At 45.5% G+C, this 24,555-nt stretch overlaps 1 protein-coding gene across 6 annotated transcripts in view; it reads right to left on the reverse strand.

Moving 5' to 3' along the window:
- arhgap42b (Rho GTPase activating protein 42b) overlaps positions 1-24,555 on the reverse strand; it is a 68,908-nt gene that overhangs the window by 28,210 nt on the left and 16,143 nt on the right. For all 6 annotated transcript variants that reach the window (XM_030380403.1, XM_030380404.1, XM_030380407.1 and 3 more), the window contains exons 3-4: positions 19,093-19,154; positions 3,361-3,432 (exon numbers count right to left, since the gene is read on the reverse strand). In XM_030380403.1, the coding sequence (XP_030236263.1) occupies positions 3,361-3,432; positions 19,093-19,154 (134 nt within the window). The remainder of the gene's footprint in view (positions 1-3,360; positions 3,433-19,092; positions 19,155-24,555) is intronic.

Consider the following 24,555-nt stretch of genomic DNA (forward strand, 5'->3'; position numbering starts at 1 on the left):
CGAGCAGGAACTTTCCCTCGCTTCCGCTGTTCCGTGGTTGTTTGACAACACAGGGCACCACGGGGACAAACAGATTCAGCTCTGCGTCTTTGGTTCCTCCCTGCCACTTTCTCCGTTTTTTTACTTTGTTTCTTTCTTCTCTTTGTCTTTCTGTTGTTAGCGGTTTTCCCTCTTCTCCTCCGCTCCTTGGGGCTTTTATTTTGTCACATTCTCTCCTTATCATCGCACGCTCCTTTATTATAATAAACAAAACACTGGTGTGAATGTAAAATAAAGCTGCATTGGGGAGGATAAGCCCTGTGGCTTTGAAGCTGGGGTGATCTTGTGATAGAGACCCCAACAGAAACACAACACAACAACATGAGAACATACAAAATAATAGAAAAGACCAAATCAAAATGACTTTTCCCGGGATCACAGGGAAGCAGGCGTTGCGGGTCTCGGTTTCTGCACGCAAATCCTTTTCTGACACGCCCTGATACTCTCAGACGGTCAGTGCAAAATGCTGGGGCCCCCCATCCCCTGGGGCCTGCCCGGGGCCAGGGATCATGTGATGGTAGTGAACTCTTGGTGGAACGACTACAATCTCTGATCTCAGATCATCCATGACTATCTCGCTCCCGACTGGAGCTGTTTCAGCTTGTTCCCTGACAAAATGAGCCAAAAGAGAGATTTCTTGCGGAGCCCTTGTACGCCTCGGGACAGTGAAGACGGGCGAGGTGTTTTGAAGAAAGAGACGACTGACGAAATCGAACCTGCGGTCGCTTCGAGGCACAGACCGAAGAAGCTTCCTCTAGGCTGTTTTATAAGACCTTACAAGAACTGACAAGTGCATGAGCATGGGCATGATACACCAACCTCTACATCGACATGTTTACAGCTCCCTCTCTCACAATATATAACATGCACACACATTGACACACATGTACACACACACAAACAGCAGACGCTACTTGCAGACATTCTGTGGAGCCAGTTGGTCGGCAGGCTGCTTGCTCCGGCTTGGTAACCCAGAGAGCAGCAGCTCTGTGTGGGGGAACCAGGGCCCAAGGTGTGGGTCCGAGGTAGAGGTGGAGGAGTGTGTGTTGACACTATAAGAGCTGAGAGTAGCAGATGATGCAGATGCTGATGGAGCCAGCGGGTCGCTACGGTTTCCCCCAGAACAAACTGAGCAGAACAAGCCCCCAGCCTGTACTGTGCTCTCCTCCTTGGACGGTTGATGCTAGCCGATGTCGCAAATCTCCAAACGAAAGGATGTTCCTGGAACACCGACCAAGAGCCGACACGGCTCTGTATTCATCTGTTTATTTACTCTCAGCCCTGACACACTCGGAAGAAGTCTTGTCGAGAGCCCTTTTTCCTCTTTCTGTTTTACAAGAGTGACCTGGCTAAGAAACCAGCACTAAATTAACAAGGACTACATGAAAACCTCAGAATAAAAACACGGAAACAGACAAACGAATACAAACCCAGGAATAAAGCCTCCCAAGGCCGACGAAGTAACCAAGTAAGACCAAGGAGTTTGGATTATTCAGCCTTTAGAATAGATCGGGTGTTCTCCCTCCACCCCAACAGATGGGACGAAGCTAGAAGCAGACAGGAGGAGAGGAGAAGAGAGGAGAGGAGAGGAGAGGAGAGGAGAGGAGAGGAGAGGAGAGGAGAGGAGAGGAGAGGGCGGCTGAGCAGAGAAGAGGAGAGGAGGAGAGGAGAGGAGAGGGGAGAGGAGAGGAGAGGAGAGGAGAGGAGAGGAGAGGAGAGGAGAGGAGAGGAGAGGAGAGGAGAGGAGGAGGCAGCTGAGCAGAGGAGAGGAGAGCAGAGGAGAGGAGAGGAGAGGAGAGGAGAGGAGAGGAGAGGAGGAGGCAGCTGAGCAGAGAAGAGGAGAGGAGAAGGTTGCTGAGCAGATGAGAGGAGAGGAGAAGAGGGACCGGCTGAGCAGAGGAAGGGCATGTGATGGTATGTGTTCTGGACGTGGTGCAGAGAGTCAGCGTAGCGCGCCACGCGGTGCGGCATGCGCACTGGGTCCGGCGCACTGTATGACCTCAGAGAGAGAGAGAGAGAGAGAGAGGGAGAGAGACAGAGAGACAGAGAGAGACAGAGAGAGAGAGAGAGAGAGAGAGAGAGAGAGAGACAGAGAGAGAGAGAGAGAGAGAGAGACCGAGAGACAGAGAGAGACAGAGAGAGACAGAGAGAGACAGAGAGAGACAGAGAGAGAGAGAGAGACAGAGAGAGAGAGAGAGAGACATAGAGGGAGAGGGAGAGAGAGAGAGAACCAGGGAGCATTCCCAAATAAGGGCACAGCGTCTCTCTGCCTCCCCGACTCTCTGATGTGTTCCGACGGGGACGATAATTGGACGGGTCATGCTGTCGGCTGCCCAGGCCGCGCTGCCGATTCTTGGAAAAATGGTTTGAAAAGTTGCCCGCGCCACTCGTGATATATTTATCTCCCTCCAGCTGGGCTAATGTCTAGCAGGGGGAGGGGTGGAGGGGGAATGAGTTGGAAGAGGAAGCCATTAAGGGGAAGTGGTGAGGAGAGGCGGAGAGTGACACTGGCTCTGGCTTTTAAGAAACCATCTTGTAAACAGAGTGAATGGGAGCAATAACACTGGGACTGTGATGGAAAGAGAGAAAGAGAGGGAGAGAGAAAGAGAGAAAGAGAGAAAGAGAGAGAGAGAGAGAGAGAGAGAGAGAGAGAGAGAGAGAGAGAGAGAGAGAGAGAGAGAGAGAGAGAGATTTGCGATAACTTGAGTAGCCCGACAAGAAATGGACACGGCAAATGAAAAAAAATAAAAAAAGTAACAAGAAAGAGATTGATGTTTCCCTTCCACAGCCGAGAGGAGAAATGTTGTCTTTAGTCCACCGCTCATATAACATCATAGTCCAACATTTTACATTTAGTCTTTGGACCTTTGGCTTTACTTTACAACCAGGAGAAACCAAAACAACTAATGGTGCGTTCCAGAGCCCATCCAAACCAGTTGGACGTGGGACTTATCCAACCTCCAACTAAGAAGAGTGCACTGGAACGCATGTCGAAGTGGAACATCCCACCGTCGAAGTGGAACCTCCTACTATCGAACTGGGGGGTGATCGACCTGCCCCCACTTCACCAAGTAGGAGCTAGTACAGTTCAGGTAGGATAAGTCCCACATCCCATTGCTTTGGATGGGCTCTGGAACGCACCATAAGTCTAGTCCGACCAAATCTATGTCCAACGTGGTCCCATTTAAAGAGGTCAGTACGGTGGTGGTTCCACGCGTTTGGTAGTTACATCTACAGCATCCGCATCCTGCACCATGGGTGGGGGTGGAGTCAACATAGGGGCGCGGGGTTGGATGTGTACGTGAGTGGGCGGGGTCTTGCCTTTGCAGCTCCAATCTGCTCCTTTCGGAACTTCTCCAACGGCGTGATGAGGACGTCGTCCGCGTTCTGGATCTGAAGAGCAAATAAAAACACATTCAAATAAAATAGGGAACACTTTGCATAAGGTACATGGATTAACGTTAGTAAATGCCGTAATAAGCATTACCATAGGTCATTCAAAGTTAACTAATGGTCTTATCTAATGGTTCATGCCAACTAAGGATATATACGGCATTAGCCAACACTAATGCAATAATAATGCCAATTATTGCATTCACTAATGTTTATGAGCGGTAAATGAATGTACCCTAAATGATAGTGATACCAAAGAAAAAACATAGCACACAGGAAAGCTAGACAACAGATGCGCAAACAAGATTGAGGACAGACAAAGACGATTGACTATTCAAAATTGTACAGGCGCTTTTATCCAAAACAACTTAGAATCCAGATACAGGTCTTTAAGGAGCAGGCCCCCTGAGCATCATGGCCCCTAGGGGTACCCCAGGAAGCCTGCAGGTAGACTGTGGACCACGGGGCCCGCCCTAGATCACAACTTCACTACCCTACCCTCTATTACCTGGGGTAAAATAAGATTATTGAATAATTCATTAGCTATTGATTGGTCTGGTCTGTGGTTCTGTCGGTCCGTCTACCACTCTGTCTGGTCTACTGTCTGTGTAATAACCTCACATTTCTTTCATCACACAGGGTCGGCCATAACGGCAAATCGATCGGTGGAATCTTCCAGCGGAAAAGGACCACATTCATTCATTTCATGTCTTCTGACCGCGGTCATTATTCTGTCTGGGTTTCTCCGCAGTGCGGTAAGGCGCTGCTGACACAACGACCCAACAAACACATAAGCCCTACTGGATGATGTTGGTCAATGTTGGCCAACGCTGGTTCATCATGGTCACAGACAAAAACAAAAAGCTTCACAGCAACCTCCAAACCATATCCTGGCCCGGGCCCGATGCCCGAAGTGTTTTGCTGTTTTTTGTCGGGGCAGTGTGCAAGCAACCTTTGAAACAAATACAGTGGGTATCCCGGATAGATGTACTCAACAAAACCCCTTTTATTAAAGCATAAATCTGAGGTGAAATACGACAAAGAGCCGGAAATGGGGGCTGGTGGGGGGGGGGGAGGCTGTAGTGGCCGGGGTTTTTGACCCGCAGCCGAGAGATTCTAGCGTCCAACCCCAATTTTAGTCTAACCTGTAGTTATCTTGACGCAAGATTCCCTAACCCCTAGCTGTTTCTTAATTACATGCATTTAAATGAACCGTAAGACGCTTTGCAGCTAAATGGCTAACTGTAACGGTAAACAGTAAATGACGATGAGTTCCACGCCGGCAGAATCCCCGAAATGTTTCCATTTGAACGGTTCTGTCGGCACAATCCCTGCACACCCCCACCTGGGTGGCTCATAAAGCGGAGCGGGTGGGGGGGGGTGGGGGGTGGGGGGTGGGGGAGGTAAGAGTTTCCACCCAGGCCTCCTCACATAGATAACAGCTGATATATGAGGCCAATTACAGCCCCTGCTCAGACCCGTTTCCTAAACGGGCCTTGAACAAGTAGTTCATCCACGTTTAGCCAAAGTGACTGGGAGGGAATTATTTGAGATAGGTGTCATTACGGAGCCGGTAGGTGGATGGGGGGGGGGGGGGGGGGGGGGGGTTGGAGGGCATCCGGCTCAAGGATGCAGACGTGTCGACCGCAGACTTTGGGAATCGAACGGACAACCTTTCAGCCTGGGAGTCACTGACTAGACTAGACTGGCCGGTATCACCATAATCAATCAGACACACAGGTGACATCCCCACTGGTGGCTGGGTTTGGCTTTGATGTTCGGTGTGTGTGTGTGCTAGGGAGGGGGAGAAGGGGAAAGAGAGAGATAAAGAGGGAGGGCCGATAGAGCAAGATAAAGAGTTGAGGGAGAAGTGGGGGGAGAGAGAGAGAGAAGAGGGAAGTCATCACGGGCATGGCCCTTAGCATGATTTAGGGTGTTATTCTGTAGGGTGAGTATGTGTGATAAACTAAAGTCTGATCTCTATCACCCACCTAAAGTACCTGGGCTATATCACAAGAATAAAATACCTGTACTCTCTCAGCTGTCACTGAGACGGACTAGTAACTTCCTGGACAGCATCATATCCCTCTCTCCCCATTTCTCTTGCCTCTCGCTCTCTTTATCCATTACCCTCTCTCTCTCTTTCGCCTGCTTGCTTGAACGCTGTCCCTCTCTTCTTCTATAAAGCTCCAGCTCGCTTTTACGATCCAAAAGGAGGATCAGGCAGGGTTTTGGTTCTGGTACATAAATCTGTCCATCTTCAAAACAGAGTAGAGCCAGGGTCGGTCAACACACCAAACATCTCCTCTTCCCTCCACACCCAATGCTGGAGCATAATCACAGAGCGCCTTCAATTTTTCAATCTTTAATCACTGAGGAATTAGTTCTCTAGAATTCATTATGTTTATGAGGCTGTAGGAGTGTGATTGTACACACCGTTTATAAACTGAACTGAAACTAGGAGGAAAGGGCCATAGAATCAATGGTTGAACATAGTTGTAAACCAGCAGACATAAAGGGTGTACTCACAAGTACAAATAAGCATAGACACATACAAGTAACGACCCCTTACATTTCGTTTGTCATACCATTCTTTTGTGACACATAGCATGACAAAAGAACACTACCTTGACATGTTTTTCACTTGTCAGCGCAACTTTATAGCTCATTTAACCCATTAAACTCAGTTCATGTCTATGTCTCGTTTATGAAACGTTTTTGAATTAAAAAGGATGATATCTCAGATTAGTATTCAATAGGCTTTGTAGGATATGGAGCTCTATAGGCACCATGATTGTTGTCGGATAATGTTTCAAAAGTTCAACTTTAACTGCCAGGTAAAGTACAACCAAGTTCAGCATGTGAGGCGCAACGGAACACAGGTGCACATTGTGAGTGACATTAACTTGTCCGCCTATAATTGTCCACTTCATTCTCCCGCCTGCAGGTGTACGATTGCAAGCGGCGGGCCAGAATGAGTCCTTTCAACGATCAAAGATCCCCCACATCGGTTCGTGCCAATTAATTTCCAATAAGCTGGGGTTTTTTTTGCCGGAGTTTCACATTCCGACTGGGAGTCAGACGTTGGTGTGTTTCATGGGAAGGGTGGAATGGATTTTGGTTTGAATTTAAACTCGACGTGGCTGCGGCGTGCTGGCCAGGATTAAATCCATGCGTGCGAGCGAGCGTAACGGGGCAGCCGGGCGGACGAGGAACCACAAAGTGGGTTTCATTACCCGTCTTCACAGGAGGAACGCCAACGCGCCACTGGCTCTCCTCCTCCTCGCACTCCCACTCACTGCAGCCACTTCCTCCCCCGGTCAGAATATCATCAGATCAGAAGGACATGGAGGGTTCACACACACCCACACCCACACACACACACACACACACACACACGGTGATGGGCACGCAGTGGGGGTTACCCCTGACACCATCTCCTTACTTCATTTCTTAAGGGGTTCATTGTTCTGTGGAGAGGCCTTGTTACTATGGGGTAGATTAGGGGAACATCAATTGTCTAGATTTGATAGTAGATCCCTAGTATTATGTCCATTCCATTTGGAGGGATTCATTTAAAAAAAGTAGTTTTTAAAAGTATTTTTTCTATATATGATGGTTTTATAAAAGTTAGATAGTACAGCTTCTATCTGAGAGAGTTTAATGTTATAATGTCAATGTGTCTTGAATACTTTTCATGTACAATTATCATGGTCTTAAAAATATCCATAACTAAATGGATCAAAGAAGGAGAAGACATGGTTCCCAGAACAGTGTGAGTGAGATCAGGTTTCAGTTCAACAGAATGTACTATTCCCAGTTCCAGTTCACCTTTCACAACAGAGCCATGTCCCCTGCTTTAAGGAGTTACACATAACTCTATGAGGGGAAAGTGAAAACATATCAGGCTGAAGCTTCCTTCAGTCCACTTTCTAAACATTTTGACTCGTTACTAGGGAATTGTTTAGTGAAACTGTCAAGAGATAGGCAATGCTTCCTAAAGACTGCGCTTTGAAGTTGTCTTGGAGACTAAGCTTAAGGTTTCTAATATTATAACAGTGTTTACTGTGAGACTTTTATGGCGTTTCACTTAAATCTATTCAGAACTTTTCGTGTGTATCCTAGAGACGGTTAAATTCGGTCATTTCAATTCCTCAAGCAAAGATCAATCCTAAAAGTCCCAGAAGGTCACTGGGGAGGAAGAGGATCCGGGCTGTCACAACTAAACATTTCACTTCTAGTTTATTAAAATACAGTTGGAACCACTTCTGCTACAACTCAGCTAGTCATGAGTCAAGAAAAGCACCACGCTTATGGCCTTATTACGCATTTTAATGTTGACAAAATATTGATATATCTCCTATACTTTCACCTGTGCCAAGAGTTTATGCACTCGATTTATTGTTAGACACTCTGGATAAAAGTGTCTACCAAATTGAATATATTTATAAGGTATTCATCTATAAATGATTACTATTATTAGTAAAATTTTCTCATGAAAAAAAAAAAAAAAAAAAGAAAAAGAATCAAACGAATGGATTGTAAATTAGTATTTATTTATTAATAATAATAATAATGATAATAATAACAATATTCGAATTATTATCATCATTACAATATTGTTATGAAGTCCAAGTAAAATGGGGTACTCAAAAAACATCCACCCAATGAAATATACATAAATTCATCACAAGATGGTTCTAACTTCATAATGCTATTGAAAATAGCACAACTGGGGGTCATTATATTGAAGTTGATGGTAATTTAATAGCGGCGCATCAGACAGTGTTCCCTTTCTCTCAGACATTTTAACCTCGTATTTGGTCTTTAAATGTCATCTCCCTGGCTCATAATCAATTCGGTCTACAAAACAGGACGATAAGTCAATATCTTTATATGGCCATTCAATACCACTCAGACTGTAAGACCCATAATATTGAACTATGGCCCCGTGCTTGGATTATGCCAGACAGCAGTCCTCAGACAACAGAAAAATGAATTACACCTGCGTCAAATACATCCCGTAATACACCTCTACGCTCAGACATACCGAGGGCGTAACCTGTCTTCCGATCAATACGTCAAAATACAACAAGCGGTTGTTATGAATCCAGTGCGTCGCTGTAAACCGTGTCACTGCACGTTGCTTACAGGCTTGATACAATTATGGATTTTTTATTATCCAAAGATAACAAGAAATCTAGCATCGTTACGATACAGCCGGTTCGGTCAAATAGTTGGCATAGCCATCTGTCCAGTCCAGTATGCCTCTGTTGTGTAGTTTGGCCGCAGTAATGTAAATGTTTACGGTTCTTAAGAGACCCAGAGTATATTCTAATGTAGCCATGTCTTAGCCCTGATGCTAATTGGCAGGCTTGCAGGTGTGTGTGTGTGTGTGTGCGCGTGCGTGTGTGTGTGTTAGCAGAAGGCTCGATTGCCTTGTAGATTGCCTAAATAAGATGAGGCTCCAGACTGTGGAAAACACATTGCAGTAAACCTTCTTAAAATTCAGAGGAAGAGAAGAGTATAAACAACTACCAGAAAATTGTCCCTTTCAAATGCCCATGACCTGCCTAAACACTCAAGGTTAAAAATCCTCCAGGCTGAGAACTAGTGGAGGTAGCAAGCAGTGTTTTGCATTATTGTAATTGGTTGGATACATTTCTTCGAGTAACAAACTCCATGCTGTGGAGGTCCTCTATTGAAAATACCTGGTCACGATCAAATGACGGTTGACCAATGACAACATATTAATTGTCCTATTCTCGCAATATTGAACAATTATGTCGGAATCGCCAGTATTGGCTAACAGTGCATGTCTCAACTCATGTTGCAACACTTTGTGGATGGTTGGAGGTTTTGGGCCAGTCCGTTGGCTTGGGATTGCGGTGTTGCGTCGTCTCAGAGCTAGCCAGACGGTCTTCCAAATTTCTATTAGACACCATGAAATGAAATGTTATTTTGCACGTCCCAACATATCATATTTTCGTATTTATATATCATCACATCGTTTCATCATATTTACATCCGAATCGAATAAACATAACTTTCGAGACGATATGTCTGATGATATTCGAACAATTCAACCAGTAATATTACAATACACAATCTTCCTTCCCACTATTGCTTGTGTAACTGTTACGCAATATAAACACATTTATTAGTCATTTGAAGCTCAGTTGAACTTTTGAAACATTATCTGACAAGTTATTTGAAGCTCACATTGAAGCTCAGCTAGTTGTATTTGGGGATGAGTTTCTTTCATGGAAGATATGCTCTGCGTGCCTCTTCACCTTGAAAATACATTTCAAGAAATCCTTCTAAGCACCTCATTCTGGCAGGGCTACCAAAGGTGTGATACATGCTCAAACATACATTTGACATTTATTTTAATCTGCAGTAACCTCATTACAAAAAGGATCAGCGTATGTAACCTGACCTTCATTGTCCTGAAATTCATCACGGCTGCAAATATACAGCAGCACCCAATTATAATATCATCAGCATTTACACATTTAAAAACCAAAATCTGAATGAGTATTGCCCATTAAAGGGCAGCTGCTGTAAGATGTGTGCTGTGATTCATGAATGTAATGAACCTGTAAAATGCATTGTAAACATAACGGCCTCATTGTGATGGATCAAAAGCTCCCGTTGCTCATCAACTTCGCAATGTGACCTTTAAAAATACAGACCTACGATGATGGCCCGAGTGTGTGTGTGAGTGAGTGAGTGAGTGAGTGAGTGAGTGAGTGAGTGAGTGAGTCCGAAAACATCCAGATGCAAGCTTAACATCACACTAATGTAAAAACAAACACATACTACTAACTTGCTGCAACTGAAAACCCAATCACATTACGTGTGTGTGTGTGTGTGTGTGTGTGTGTGTGTGTGTGTGTGTGTGTGTGTGTGTGTGTGTGTCCACATATTGTGTGTGTGAGTGCTTTTGTGTGCATAGTAGGCATTTGTATGTGTGCATGCCCAGGCATGTGTGGATTTGCACACGTGCAAGTTTATGTGGAGTGAGTTTGCACGGGGAAAGCAGTTGACTGCAGCTTTGCAGCAGTTCAAATCATTACACGGTGCAGCCACATCATCTAATATAATTTCAAACTTCTTATTGATTATTGGTACAACTTTTATCAGCACACAATAAAGGAGCTATTCAGGCCAAAATATATGGCAACATTAACTGAAAATAAATGTCATTTTTTTCTAGATGTTTTGCTGGGCCTGGAAATGATAGTGCTGAGGGTGTTTATAGAGGAGTAGCCATTTGTAATTGTGTCTGAATTCACTGTGTTGCTTGGGAAAAAAGCGTCTGCAAAATGACTAAATGAAAGCCAGGAAAGTATTTGGACACTGGCTATGTCTCACTTCCTCAGGGACATGAAATATTGTTGTTTTCAACACGACTGCTTCCAAATCTATGAAGGTTGACATTGAACGTTTAAACTGACATTTTTAACAGCCTTCTTTGTGACAAGGGACGGGTTTGTTTGGAAGCAGCCCCTTTCATTCTCTCAGACAGGCTCTAAGAAGGCTAGGCGTTGTATATCTGACTTTAGAGTTCAGTCCCTGAACAAGACCCATACACCAGTTAATAAATAACAACCAACAAAGGAGCAAGCCTCAGAGAAACAAGTCAAAGACTTCCATGACATTTAATCCAAAAACATCTAATCCGATAAACGACACCGTTTATTTCCCTTTCCTTTCTATTCCTTCAGTAACTATCTCGGAGGCTAAGGTTTTGCATCTTAACTTCTGTTTAGCAGCTACAGAGACGGAGCTTTCCCCAAGAACAAGGACCCCCAAGAACAAGGACCCCCCCCCCCCCCCCCCCCCCCCCCCCCCCCGGTCTCCAACTATACAGCCCTCATTTTAACGCCACCAGCAAAATAATGATCCTAACAGATCCTAGCAACCATGGCTGACAGGCAGCCAGTTTTATAAAACTGTGGAAGAGTATATAGTGAACCTTGATCTGACTATAAATTACTATTTATATGTTGAACATAAACATTGTGTGTGTGTGTGTGTGTGTGTGTGTGTGTGTGTGTGTGTGTGTGTGTGTGTGTGTGTGTGTGTGTGTGTGTGTGTGTGTGTGTGTGTGTGACCGTGGGATCCAGTTCCGACTTATGTCATTCGAAAGATATTCAAAACCCCCCTGAAGCAACCAGTCCTCCCACACACACAACCAGTCTGTCTCAACCAGTCCTCCCACACACACAACCAGTCTGTCTCAACCAGTCCTCCCACACACACAACCAGTCTGTCTCAACCAGTAAACTCAAAAAAAGAAAAAAAGAAAAAGCCTTCCGCCCCTGAAACATGTGACCTTAGGACGGATGTGACCACACACACACACACACACACGAACACACACACACACAGCTAGAGAAATGGGTCAGCCACTCTGTGATGATATAGCTGGGCCAGATACTGTTGTCCCTAAGGAGGAGGGATGGTGTGTGTGTGTGTGTGTGTGTGTGTGTGTGTGTGTGTGTGTGTGTGTGTGTGTGTGTGTGTGTGTGTGTGTGTGTGTGTGTGTGTGTGTGTGTGTGTGTGTGTGTGTGTGTGTGTGTGTGAGAGAGAGAGTAACAGAGCTTGTTTATCAGGATGGATCCCCCTGTCCCCTGGCAGGACTCACCTTTACCAGACACACTCCGTGCGCCTCGGCGCGCTGGAGATGACCCGAGTGGGTCTTTCGCAGGCGAAGACAAAGCGAGGTGTGCGAGGGAGTGCGTTTGATGCGTCTGCGTTTTGGCGGGAATCTGGAGGGATGACGATGATGATGGTGATGGTGATGACGATGTGTGTAAGGTATATGTGTGTGTAGTGATTGTGGGCAACACTAAACTAAGCTTAATGTTAGCCACCAAGAGTTTTCAGTGGAAATCTAGACAGAAAACGAAAAAAAATCCAAACTAATTATGCGTTAAAAATGAATGTTGTTGTACCGGCAAGACAGAGAATCCGAGACTGAAGACAAAACACATAATCTGTACTGTTCCCTATAATACTCCGCCATTTGGCAGGAGGATTACCTAGCTGTCTAAACACAAAGTGGTTAGGCTCTTTTTGTGTGTGTGTTGCATGTGTGTGTACGCTATGTGTGGGTGTGTGCGTGTATGTGTGTACTGTGTGTGTGTTATGTTTGTTATTTGTGTTATGTCTGTGCAATGTGTGTGTGTTTACTCAGTGTATGTGTGTTTAATTGATCGTGTAGGTGGGTTGTGTGTGTGTATTTATGTAACTTATATTTTATTGTAGGAAGCACATTACGCCATTCACACAACTTGAGCAATGAGTACCTTGTCATCAGCAACTGAAACAACCACATGGCCGAGGTCGACATGGGCACGAGATGCTACCCAACACGTAGCATGTAGCACGTAGCCTGTAGCTACTCAGCACGTGATGGAGGTCGAGTAAGTATCAATTGAAAGGCAACTAGCCGAGCTTCACAGTAGCACATGAGCCTTGAGACTGTGTCGTTTTTCTCCCTTTTTTCCCCCCCATTCTTTTTCTCCTTTCATTTTACTTTATTTTATCTTCACGCAACCGGCTGGAGGCTTGTGGGAAGAATGGCTGCCTTTGTTTTGCTAAGGTATGCCAGGGTCAGCGGGGGATTCTCCATTTTACGGCCCAGGGAGCTTGGCTTGTTCTCGGGCCGTCAGAACGATGCTGTAGGAACGACTGAGGCAGGAGAGCCAACAAACAAAAGCTAAAAGAAACACACAACCCAACAGACATATTCCGTGGAAATGGGTGGAAATCGTCGGGCCGCAGATTAATCAGCTCATCCCTGTGTTTTTGCCGTCGGTTCGGGAAGAAATACGTAAACAGTGCTTAATGAAAATTCTCGCTCGCCATGGGAAATAAAGAGGGGATGACAGGACAGGAAGTGAAGCGGCGGCCCCCTGGGAACCGTGGCGGGTTCTTTGACGTTTCTCCGAAAACACCAGAACGGGATCTAACAGAGCTGTGATTTGTTTTGTCGGGAGGAAGATGAAGGAACGGTGAACGCTTGCAACATGAGCGTACCTTTAAATAACAACCACTGCTGCGCAGACTCTAGTCACATAGAAAATATGAAACATTTTCTATTCCGCAACTGTAGATTCTCCAGATATTGTTATGACAGCTACCCTGCGATTTCTAAAATGGGTTAACTGACAGCGCGGAAACAAGTAAATGTCAAATTGTTCTGAAACACCGGTTACTGAAAGGACTTACCATGCGTTGTTCCGGTAAAGGGTCAGGGGTCATGATTACGGTGGTTTCGAAAACACGTATCAAACCTGTACCAATCATGTACCAAAGGATATGAGCTGGCGTTGGTAATTAGTAGCCATGGCAACAGATGATGGGCATCCAGTTTCCAGGCATCCAGCTTCCAGGCTCTGTACCACTGACCGCAAGCAGCTTCATATTCATATTCAGGAATATGCATATTCATGCATATTCACAAATATGTATATTCATGCATATTTATTCAAAATCGTTTCTTCAGCATTGCTTCTCGGTTTGCATTGAATTGTCATTTGTATTATATTTAGAACACATATTCAGAACATAGGTACGATATGATATTTAAATAGTGCTGCCATGTTGTTTATTTGTATCCTATTCATTTGTGGGCTATAAAATATGGGCATTCAAGCACGAGCCATTCTAAACACGAGCCAAAACACAGTGACCTTTACTCTGGCCCGTTATAATGACGGGAACAAAGGGAGAAGTGGGAGAGAGCAAGAGAAAAAGGCCTATTTTCATCCTGGCCAGAGAGAGAGAATCACTAAAGGTTTCCTCCCATGAGGGAGGGGGGGGGGGGGGGGGGGGCAACCCGTCATCACCTCCACTCACACGCCAACTACAGGCTGAGCCCCGTCTGAAACCAACCAGAACCAATATCTCTCTGTCCATCTCTCCCCCTCACCCAACACTCCTCTTCCTCCCTCTGCCCATCTTCGTCTCTCTCTCTCTCTCTCTCTCGCTCTCTCTCTCTCTCTCTCTCTCTCTCTCACTCTCTTTCCTGCTTTCTGCCCCAGTTTTCATCTTTTCCTCTGCCCTATCTCTTTCTCTCCCTATCTCTCTCATCCATCTCTCTCTCTCCAACACCTCACCCGTTTCCCTCACCTCAACCCCTTTCTCTCGCCCTATCACTCTCTCCCCACACTCTCGCCCTATCGCTCTCTCCCCTCTCTCTTCAGCACCCTCTCTCTCTCTCTCTCTCTCTCTCTCTCTTCAGCACCCTCTCTCTCTCTCTCTCTCTCCCTCCCTCTTCAGCACCCTCTCTCTCTCTCTCTCTCTCTCTCTCTCTCTCTCTCTCTCTCTCTCTCTCTCTCTCTCTCTCTCTCTCTCTCTCTCTCTCTCTCTCTCTCTCTCTCTCTCTCTCTCTCTCTCTCTCTCTCCCTCTTCAGCACCCTCTCTCTCTCTCTCTCTCTCTCTACCTCTCTCTACCTCTCTCTCTACCTACCTCTCTCTCTCTCTCTACCTCTCTCTCTCTCTCTCTACCTCTACCTCTCTCTACCTCTCTCTACCTCTGTTTCCTCTGCTGAAAGGCGCAGCGCCAGGGGAATTAGAGCAGGATCCTCTGGAAAAAGAAAGAATCCAATAAGTCATCCCGAGGAATAACACGAGCAATCAGCCAGTGTACAAGCAAGAGAGGTTCTCGGCCCCTGGCTTCTCGCCAAGCACACACACACACAATCAAAGGCTTGGAGGTGGACGAGGCCTGCAGAAACATTGGCCAGAACCAGCCAGAACCTGCCACCAGCGATGCTACCGCCTTGGATATAAGCTAGTTAAAGAGACGCGGGGGGGAGTGGATGTAATTTGAGACAAAAATCCTTCCCGCTCACTCTCTCTTCACAGGGTTCACAGGGTATGGTGCGCGCGTGCGTGCGTGCGTGCGTGCGTGCGTGCGTGCGTCCTCAGTCTGAAGCAAGACTATTTTTAGCCCAAAGATGTGGTCCAGATGTGAGAATGGAGGGCTGGCGGGGGAGGGGTGCGGGGGCTTCAGATCAGAAGGTGACGCTGTAAGTCACAGCCCATAAATTAAGATCAACATTTAACAAAACGCCATGCTTTCTTTTCTTCACTTTCTCCTCTCTTCCCTGCGTCTGGCTACCGCTGGCGCATCTGTGCTCGTTTAACCACTACCGTTCCAAATTACAAATAGACCTGCCATCTGCCGACTATTTCGGTATAAGCGGCTGCTAGGGTGTAAATTCTCATGTGATTATCGGGCATGATTCAAAGATGCTCCGCTATTGTATTGTTAAAACCCACCTCACACTTTGTAGCAAATGTGTTAGTTATGAATAACTCAACGGGTGGCTTGCCCAGAATGTCTTTCATGCAATGTCGTTCCGAGACGCATGAATACCTCAGCTTTTTTTTTCCCGCCCCGGCCATAAATAATGAGACCCTGGAGGAATATAGTTGGATACAGACGATTCCCGGTAAACACTGAGAATTTACTTTGAACAATTTGCATTGTTCTCCTGGCATCGCTGTGTGATAAAAAGGTATCTCGCCAAACTGAGTTAAGGTACTTTGCCGTGTCAGCGTTGTGATGCACTTCACCTCGACCCCCGCTTGTTAAATCAAGGGCCTCGCTCTTTCATATCATTTGTGATAATAGGCTGATAAATATGCACTAGTGCACATGCTTTGTAAATCCTGCTTCTTGCCAATTAGGCACACCTCCCCTCCTCTTTGCATCCCATCATTCCACTTATGAAGTCCCGCCATATCTCATCCCGCATGTTAAACAGGCCGTCCCTGCCGTCCCCTGCATGTTGATCGGGATTCCCACCGAAACACCCCCAGGGTCTGTTCACATTCACCCCAAAAGCGATGATTGTGTTGCTTCTCCATCGTACAACCTCGTTGTAGATGAAAGGCCGGGGACCAACATGTGCTGCTATTGTTGCTGTTATTTGACGTCCAGACGGACCGCTACCCTTTTTCTTCGTTGTGAAAACTGAAAAGCTGCTTCTGTGCCGAGCACCCCCCGCTGATAAACTCAACACACAAGGCGTAACAAATCACCGTCACGAGAGCGAAGACACAACACGCGGAGCCACGACAGAAGGTCTTTTGTTCTGCTGGCTCAACCCACAAACAGGCTAACCACGTGGGCGAAATGCCTTACAGTGACCCTGGTTTGACTCTGGTCCGAAGCTCAATGACTCCCCCCCTCTCAACTCACTGTCCTGTTTCTTAAGTACGTTGGACTTAAGAATTCAAAATTCAAACCTCTCTCCACCACAGAGTGTGACTGATGTGACAGACAGACAGACAGACGCTGAGCGAGAGAGAGACGCATAAATTGACCTATCTACCCAGCAAGTGTGAAGGTGGGAGTCACAGGGAGACCGTATTCACGAGGGAGAGACATCTGAATCGTACCGGGCAGCAGAGAGCCATAGAGTGAAAAACTGGGAGAGAGAGTATTTGATTTAATACAAAAATGGGTTCCCTTTCTGGTTCATCTGCTGGTATGGCAATCTTGGCTTGAATACAACTGAACCTCCCATCATTAACCTCAGGAGCAATGGTAGCCTACTGAATGGTTAAACTCAGTGAGCACCAAGTCAAAGCAAGTCGTTTACAAATCGCCTATTCGTTGGGGATTTGAAGTTCAAGTATTTAATTGTTTAATTTTAAAATTCTGTACACGTGTGCACACACACACACACCACACCTTAATCATCACAAATATAGTTAATAGTTATCATTTTCAAATTCTGTACACGTGCACACACACACACACACACACACACACACACACACCTTAATCATCACAAATATAGTTAATAATTATCACGGCTAAAATCGAAAAGCTAATTATAAAACTGGGATGACTTTGCTGTGCGTCGCCACTAATTACCGAGTCAATCGGGTGACGGTGGCATGCGGGCCGTTCAGGAAACGGTAAACGCCAGCTAATGGCTGAACTGTGAACTCCCTCCGCTTGGAGCTTTGGATCCCTAAAGCCCAAGCGTCTCCCACGCTGGGGCTCTCATTAAGAGCTGCCCGGGTGTTCACAACAACACCTTTAACCTTACGACACTGGGGCAGTTTCATCAGTTTCCATCCACGAAAAAAAAGAGAAAAAAGAAAAGAAACCCGACTTTATAGTTTTATCAGACTTGCATGAATGTTTGTGCAATTCAGTATAATACTATCTTACAGTTCAAACTGTATATAATGGGATTCCTTGTGGAGGCATTTATTGAATATATCCCAGTAAAAAAAATAAGTAAAAGTAAAATGAGAAACAGGGTACTTTGACCTGACCCTTGCTCCTGGTTGGAGAATTTGTGAAACTACACGCTGTGTAGCTCCTGTATGAACGCTCACCTGTCCAAAATTGTTATTATGTTGATGTTCTTTGGCTTGTTCAGATATTTTTATTGCATTACCGCAAAGAGCACAGGCTTTTAGTTTAATCTTACCGCAATGCACATTTCCTCCTTGGTTATTCATTTTTGTGTGTGCATAAAAACACAAAATAAAAATGTAATTCATAAAAGTGTTCATAAACTCATACAAGAGGAGGAGAAAGAGAAAGAATACTTTCTCCATTCATGTTCTATGGATTTGCTCCGTGCATTTGACCCCTCAAAACACGCTGAAAAAGAAGGGCTGACAGCCTGCCACACAGTGTAGCGCCCAGAAACCAATTCTAGTCGTTAGTGCCCTTGTTCATGGTCAGGAGTTTTCTGAATTTATATGAATTGAGTTCTACCTAACATCTTTCTCTTTCTCGTTTTCCTTTCAGGACCCTCTTTCGCTAACATGTCAGAACCATCAGTCAAATAGATCTTGTATTCCACATATCTTTATTGTATGAATGGCCAACATGATCACAAGGAAACTGTCGTTTAAGGGAAAGCAACGTTTATCAAGTAATTCCTATATTAGGATTAATAAAAAAAAAAGGGTCAGCTAATAATAACTTTATTTTGAGGTAGGATAGTAAAAAAATCATATTGCATGCGTTTGTGGCTATTCATACTGCTACTTAAATCCTAAGGATCCTTAGAGAAAGAGGAAGATGCATTGAGAGAGGGAGAGAGAGGAAGGGGGGGGGAGGATGGAAAGAGAACAAGAGAGAGAGAAGGAGGATAAAGTGGGATATGGAAAGGAGGGGGGAGAGAGAGAGAGAGGGTGAGAGAGAGCTCTGCCGTGTCTATCAGTTAGCGTTTTGTGATCCCCAGCAGTGAAGTCCACATGCACTCTGCTGTATGCTCCTCACAGCGAGCGCTGGTTACATAGTCACGTGATCACTCCTGGTAACCCCTGACTGTGAGAGTCAAGTACAGTGTCACTGACGGTACGGACGTTTCTCTAAACGGATCTCATTAAAAAGGCTGTTACGTCCAGTGCAATGGGTCAAACACCAAAGCAGCATTCTCTACTCTAAACTAAGAGTTAGGAAAATAAGTGGAAAAACATAACAGAAAACCTGGTTCAATTGGTCCGCTTTTTTTAATTTTATGTCAAAGAATGAATGATTATTAATAAGAGGTAGAGGAAAATGAAGCACAAAGTATCTATACATAAATAGGAGGTGGAAATGGCAACAGCTACAAACAGCAGTTGGTCAGAGTAACCCCGGAAATAAAAGGCAACTCTTACCAGTCGTCTTCGCTCCTCTTCCACTGTGTTCAAGAGCTGGGAGAACTCCTTGAACGACTGGGCTGAAACAAACAAAAACACCAACAGGATTAATATCACGTTTGGATCGGTCGGTAACAACCCAGATGGATTTGGGCAGAAAAAACAACACAATCAAAAAGTGGTACAAAAATACGGTACTTCACAATCGTTTCCATCGATCGAGAAGATGGCTTTCTTCCATCTCCTTGTGCCGCCTTGGCTGCTCTTGATACCCCAGAGAGGCCCCGATATCCGCATCGCCACGGTAACCCAGATCTCATTCAGCGTTGACAGATGTGTTCCATTCCTTTTTATGGCAGGGCCATAACAGTGCCAGATTGTAATGCTATACATGCTAGAAATGTATGCACTCAAGGTATCCTAAGACGCTTTGGGTTGATAAAAGTGTCAAACCAAACGACCCATGTCACGATATGCTTTACTCTTCAGCCTATAATGAATACAGCCTTCTGGGGGACTGATGTGGCAAGGGTGTTTGACTCCCAAATAATACTGGGTTCGATCCCCATGTCCACAGCCTATATCCTGATCCTACATAACTATATTATATTCTACATTATATTAGCTTACAAAGCTGACAGCGTCATATACATAGTGCATTGTTTAGTCTGCCTTTATAAAACAACGTATTATGCGTTATCGCAACTAATCATTGTGATTAACAGAAAATTATTCAATCATATTCTGTGGCGCCAACTGTTTATAAAGAAGAATGAGAATGAAGAAAATGCTCAGTTTGATTTTAATGTTATGGGCATCAGATTTAGAATGATTTCATAAAATGTAGCATTTTCTTGATTATTAATTGACTGCTGCCTTTCAAGATGAATTTATTGAAGAAGCCAGTCGGGATTGAAATGAATATGAAATGACTGCGCAGCCCTACTCCGATAAAACACATGATTTAATGTAAGCACAGATCTCCCAGACCGCTGGTTAGCAGACAACCCTCTCTCTCTCTTTGTCTACACTTAGTTCTGATCTCACAGACAGTTAAAACATAAACACAACATTTAATGGTCTCATGCCCTCCCTGCTCAATATGCTTTGCCTCTACTCACCTCTCCTTCTCTCTGATCACCGCAAAGAACGTTTAGCTGAACACACTTCTCTCGGTACATAAATAAATCAAAAAATTGCTGTTCCTGTGTCTGTGGTTTCTTATTCACTTCTCGGAAACCCTTGTAATTCCTGGACACTAGGGATCGACCGATATATCGATCGGCCGATATTATCGGCCGATATTCGCGTTTTTTACGTGTATTACTTGTTCTACCTCACCTGTTTTTACTATTGGTTAAATATTGTTTTTTATATTGAAGTTCAATAAATGTTCCTTTTTTTTAACTTGAGACTTGTAACATTTGTTATCAGTGTAATTTTTTGATTGAGGGAGCAAAAGCAGTATCGGCTCTAAATATCGGCTCTAAATATCGGCTCAAGAAAATCGATATCGGCGTATCGGCGTATCGGCTAAGGCTGATGAAAAAATATCGGTATCGTATCGGCCCTAAAAAATCTGTATCGGTCAATCCCTACTGGACGCTAACTGTCGGACCAGGTAGGGGTTAAGGTAAGGGCGTCTGGCTAGAGGACGCCTTCAGGTAGACTGCAAAGTGCAAACATCGTGGTTGGAACGCATTACCCTTTAGCTTGGATCCAGCGTTTTTTGGTTTTACCCCTTTTTACATTTTCTAACTTCAACTTTCGTCATACTGTTCTGTACTTTCTGCTGAAGCACCAAAATGTCCCGTCTGGGATTAAAAACCTAGCGACCCATCTTGTCCAACCACTAGACCAGCCTGCCCATGTGGGTCATCCTCCCCCCTTACCAACGCCGTCGTCCCGGCGACGGAGGAGGCCTCCTGCTAACGGCGCCGGGTCCTTTGTCAGCTAACGGCTAACCTAGCGGGGGGGGCTAAAGGCCACAGCTGTTGCTGCTGATGTGAGGACGGGATTAGACTCGGAAGGACGGGAATTGGTGTCAGAGTGGGGTGACCACCTGCATATTACTCACCACTAAATGGGGAGGAGGAGACGGGGTCGTAAAAGAGCTGATGAATCACGGGACGGAATGAGTTTCTGACGCGCTTTACCGGAACGAGAAAACTGACTGAAAAGACAGGAGCTGGAAGGAATTTCATTCATGGTTTCATTTGTTTGTCACTGCGTGTTTTTTCTCCTTTTCTGTGTGTGTGTGTGTGTGTGTGTGTGTGTGTGTGTGTGTGTGTGTGTGTGTGTGTGTGTGTGTGTGTGTGTGTGTGTGTGTGTGTGTGTGTGTGTGTGTGTGTGTGTGTGTGTGTGTGTGTGTGTGTGTGTGTGGCAGGGGAGAAGGAAACCTTTCAGTCACGTTTCATCGGGGATGATATTTCGTTCCACGTCAAAAATAAGATTGAATGGGTCATGTCTTTTTTGCGGTGACCCGCAGGATTTCAGCCCAACTTAAACCTCATCCCGGGATGGTTCCGGGGCAGTGGACAGTGAGCCCAACAGACTGGATGAGTGACCTTCCAAGATCAGGGCTCTGTAACATTTCTAAAAAATTAAAATTTCAATAGCCACATCAATCTTACGACCCCCATCGATTTCTCTGGATAGCGGCCCTGGAATGAGAATGTCATCGTAGGAAGCCATGGAGGTAAAATCGATAAAAGGTCAGGCGAACAAGTCTCGCGGCGTACAGGATTCTGATGCCTTGCGGGAGGTCGAGGAGCATCAAAGAGAACCGTGGTTGGACCACCAACCGCCCCCCCCCCCTCCCCCACCTCCTCCAACGGGTTGTTCGCTGTGCGTGGGCGTGCTTGTGTCACTAAGAAAGCATCAGCTTTGTTGATGACAATGTTGATTGCAATAGGTTGGTTTTCATCCTGCCTTTTTGTTGGTGTAATCATGATCTGATTCCCCCCCCCCCCCGAGGGACGGCAGAGGCAGGTGATGCAGATACCAGAGAGATAGCAGAGTTTTGGCCTTCAAAGATGTTCTGTAATGATGTTTTGGAACACTCTTGGCCTCAGGAAAATCATAATCCGACAGGATTACAAAAATGTTTACCCACCCTTTAAAAAAAAGCCTAATCATTTTAGCATTTAACATTTAGTCATCAGAAAACAACCAACGGCACTTTTTGAATTTAGACTGAGCATGTCAGGGTTGCAAAAGAGTTCAACCTTAAATCAACAATTAATTAGGAATTAATTAACTGAAGATGATAAAAAATATACATAAGAAGAAGACATGTGACAAATATATTCATGTCTAATGAGCTGGACTTATGTCAATATGCAACCATAGTAGACGAGAATACTACCTACATGAAAGGGCATCTATACAAGTAGAAAATGTGAGTGAACAGCTCTTGAAAAGAAGTTCAATAAATCGTTTTTTCTTAGAGTGCTAAACATAACCTCTTAATCGCTGACATTTCAATTAGTCATACCACTCAACTCATACCATACCCGTGGTTTGAGAAGTTGACGGATATACTTGATGAACTTGAAGTTAGTGCCAACAGCACGTGCTATATATCGTGCTACACGGGGACAGCTTTGGTTTACATATCACCCACACACACGCACACACACTTCAGCATCACAGTCCTTAAAGTCACGCAGTGTGAAGACGGACAGCAGGGCCGCCAGCGGAACAGTCATGGATTGTATGCATGGCCCGCCACGTGGCGCTCCGAGCCGCGGAGAGACGGGAGATAATTGTAGTCAGTGTGGGAACACAGGTTCCCCCGTGGATCTGGTACACGACACAACGCGCTGGTGATTACGGGCGGCTGCCGTTTAGTGGTTCCAAATGAGGTGTGGAATCACACCGTCTCAGAGTACGTCGCGTTGGCTGGAGAACGCCATCGGCGTTCGGTCACGTACACGGATAAAACAACGAGGTTGGTGAACGTTGATTTTTCATTTTTTGCATCGCATTGATCAAAATGAACTACTTTAATTGGATTCCTTCTAGTCACAATAAGCCTCTTATTTTTTAGCACAGAACAGAGTACAGTACAGTACCTCACAGTACAGAGACGCAGAACAATACGCTCCGGGTGTCACTGGGCACATTTAAATACCAACCCCTGTGTGCGCGCTTCCGTTTTGTCGAACTGTAAAAACATATTATCTGGAATTAACAAGCCCCTATACAAAAAGGAGCAGCAGAGATTACATCAAGTTGTTGACTCTGGAAAGTGAACCTGCTGAGCTGTGTACTCTGTACTACGCTGCATCCACAGCCCTGATTAAACAACCTCCCAAATGAATTGCTTAGCGCCAGCATTACACAGTCAATAAAGCTCCAGCCGGCAGATGCCCGTGGCCGTTCGGGGGCTGGTTGGAGACAGGCAGCGTAGGAGGCCGCGGTCGGCACGGTAACCGCTGGCAAGAAGGACAGTCAGCTTAATAAGCAGCCCTCACTCAGAGCTCCTCTTGACCGACCTCCCAGAAAGAGGTGGCTCTCTATGAAATTAAAGTACGCTGAACCTTGTCCGGCCTCCGGGTCATAAGCGGTCATCTTCAACCCTGCGTATCGGGGCAATTAAGTGTTTCCCAACCTGCTATGCCTCCCATACCCCCAGAGCCCCCCCTCAGTATGGCATTGGCTCACTCACCCCTTCTCCCACACCAAACCATAAACATTTACCCCTTCAAACTAATGATGCAGTCAAGCATTATGTATCACAATGCATATCATAGACACTGTATTGATCGAGACACGTTTGAGACGGAAAGAGCACATCTATACTCCCACTTCTGGTCCTCCATTTAATGCACCGCAACAATCAACAAATATTATATTTGACAAATTCAACAAAATGTGAATCGATGGGACTTTATCATAATCTTCCCCAAATCTTTAGGAGTAGCCTGCTTAACCTGCCTGGGTATCCCCCAAGGGTATAAGTGCACCTTTGGTGTGGGAAACTCTGCGTCTAAGCACCATGTTGGATGTGGTGCTGTCCGGTGTAAAGGAAGACCGCAGATGGACAGTGTTGCAGCAGCACAGCCTGGCAGCATGGAGCGGCGGGGAATAGGGAGGAACCTGAAGCAGCAGCTGAGTGAGCCAGATGGAGACACCTGCCCATTAGAGGCCCTGGGAAGCTCTCCGAACATCTGGAGAGGTGTGGACCCCGGAGAGGTCCACACCTCCATTAATCTCTGACACGGATCACAATTAGTGCCTCTGATCTTTTCTAAAAGGCACGAGGAGAAGCATCATAAGCAAATCAATAGCATTAATTATACATGCAGATCTATAGTCACGAGGGCACAATCCTCCTTCCTGGAATTAGTATGCTGGACTTATCTCTCGATAACTTCTCCCAATAAGCCGGGCTTCTTGTCCTACCGTTTCCCCCTGTGGACACCGGCCGGTCGACGGCCCCAAAAGAAAAACACACGGATAAAAAGAAAAAAAAAA

Source organism: Gadus morhua, chromosome 16 (genome assembly GCF_902167405.1).
Source record: "Gadus morhua chromosome 16, gadMor3.0, whole genome shotgun sequence".
NCBI classification, from domain to species: Eukaryota; Metazoa; Chordata; class Actinopteri; order Gadiformes; family Gadidae; genus Gadus; species Gadus morhua.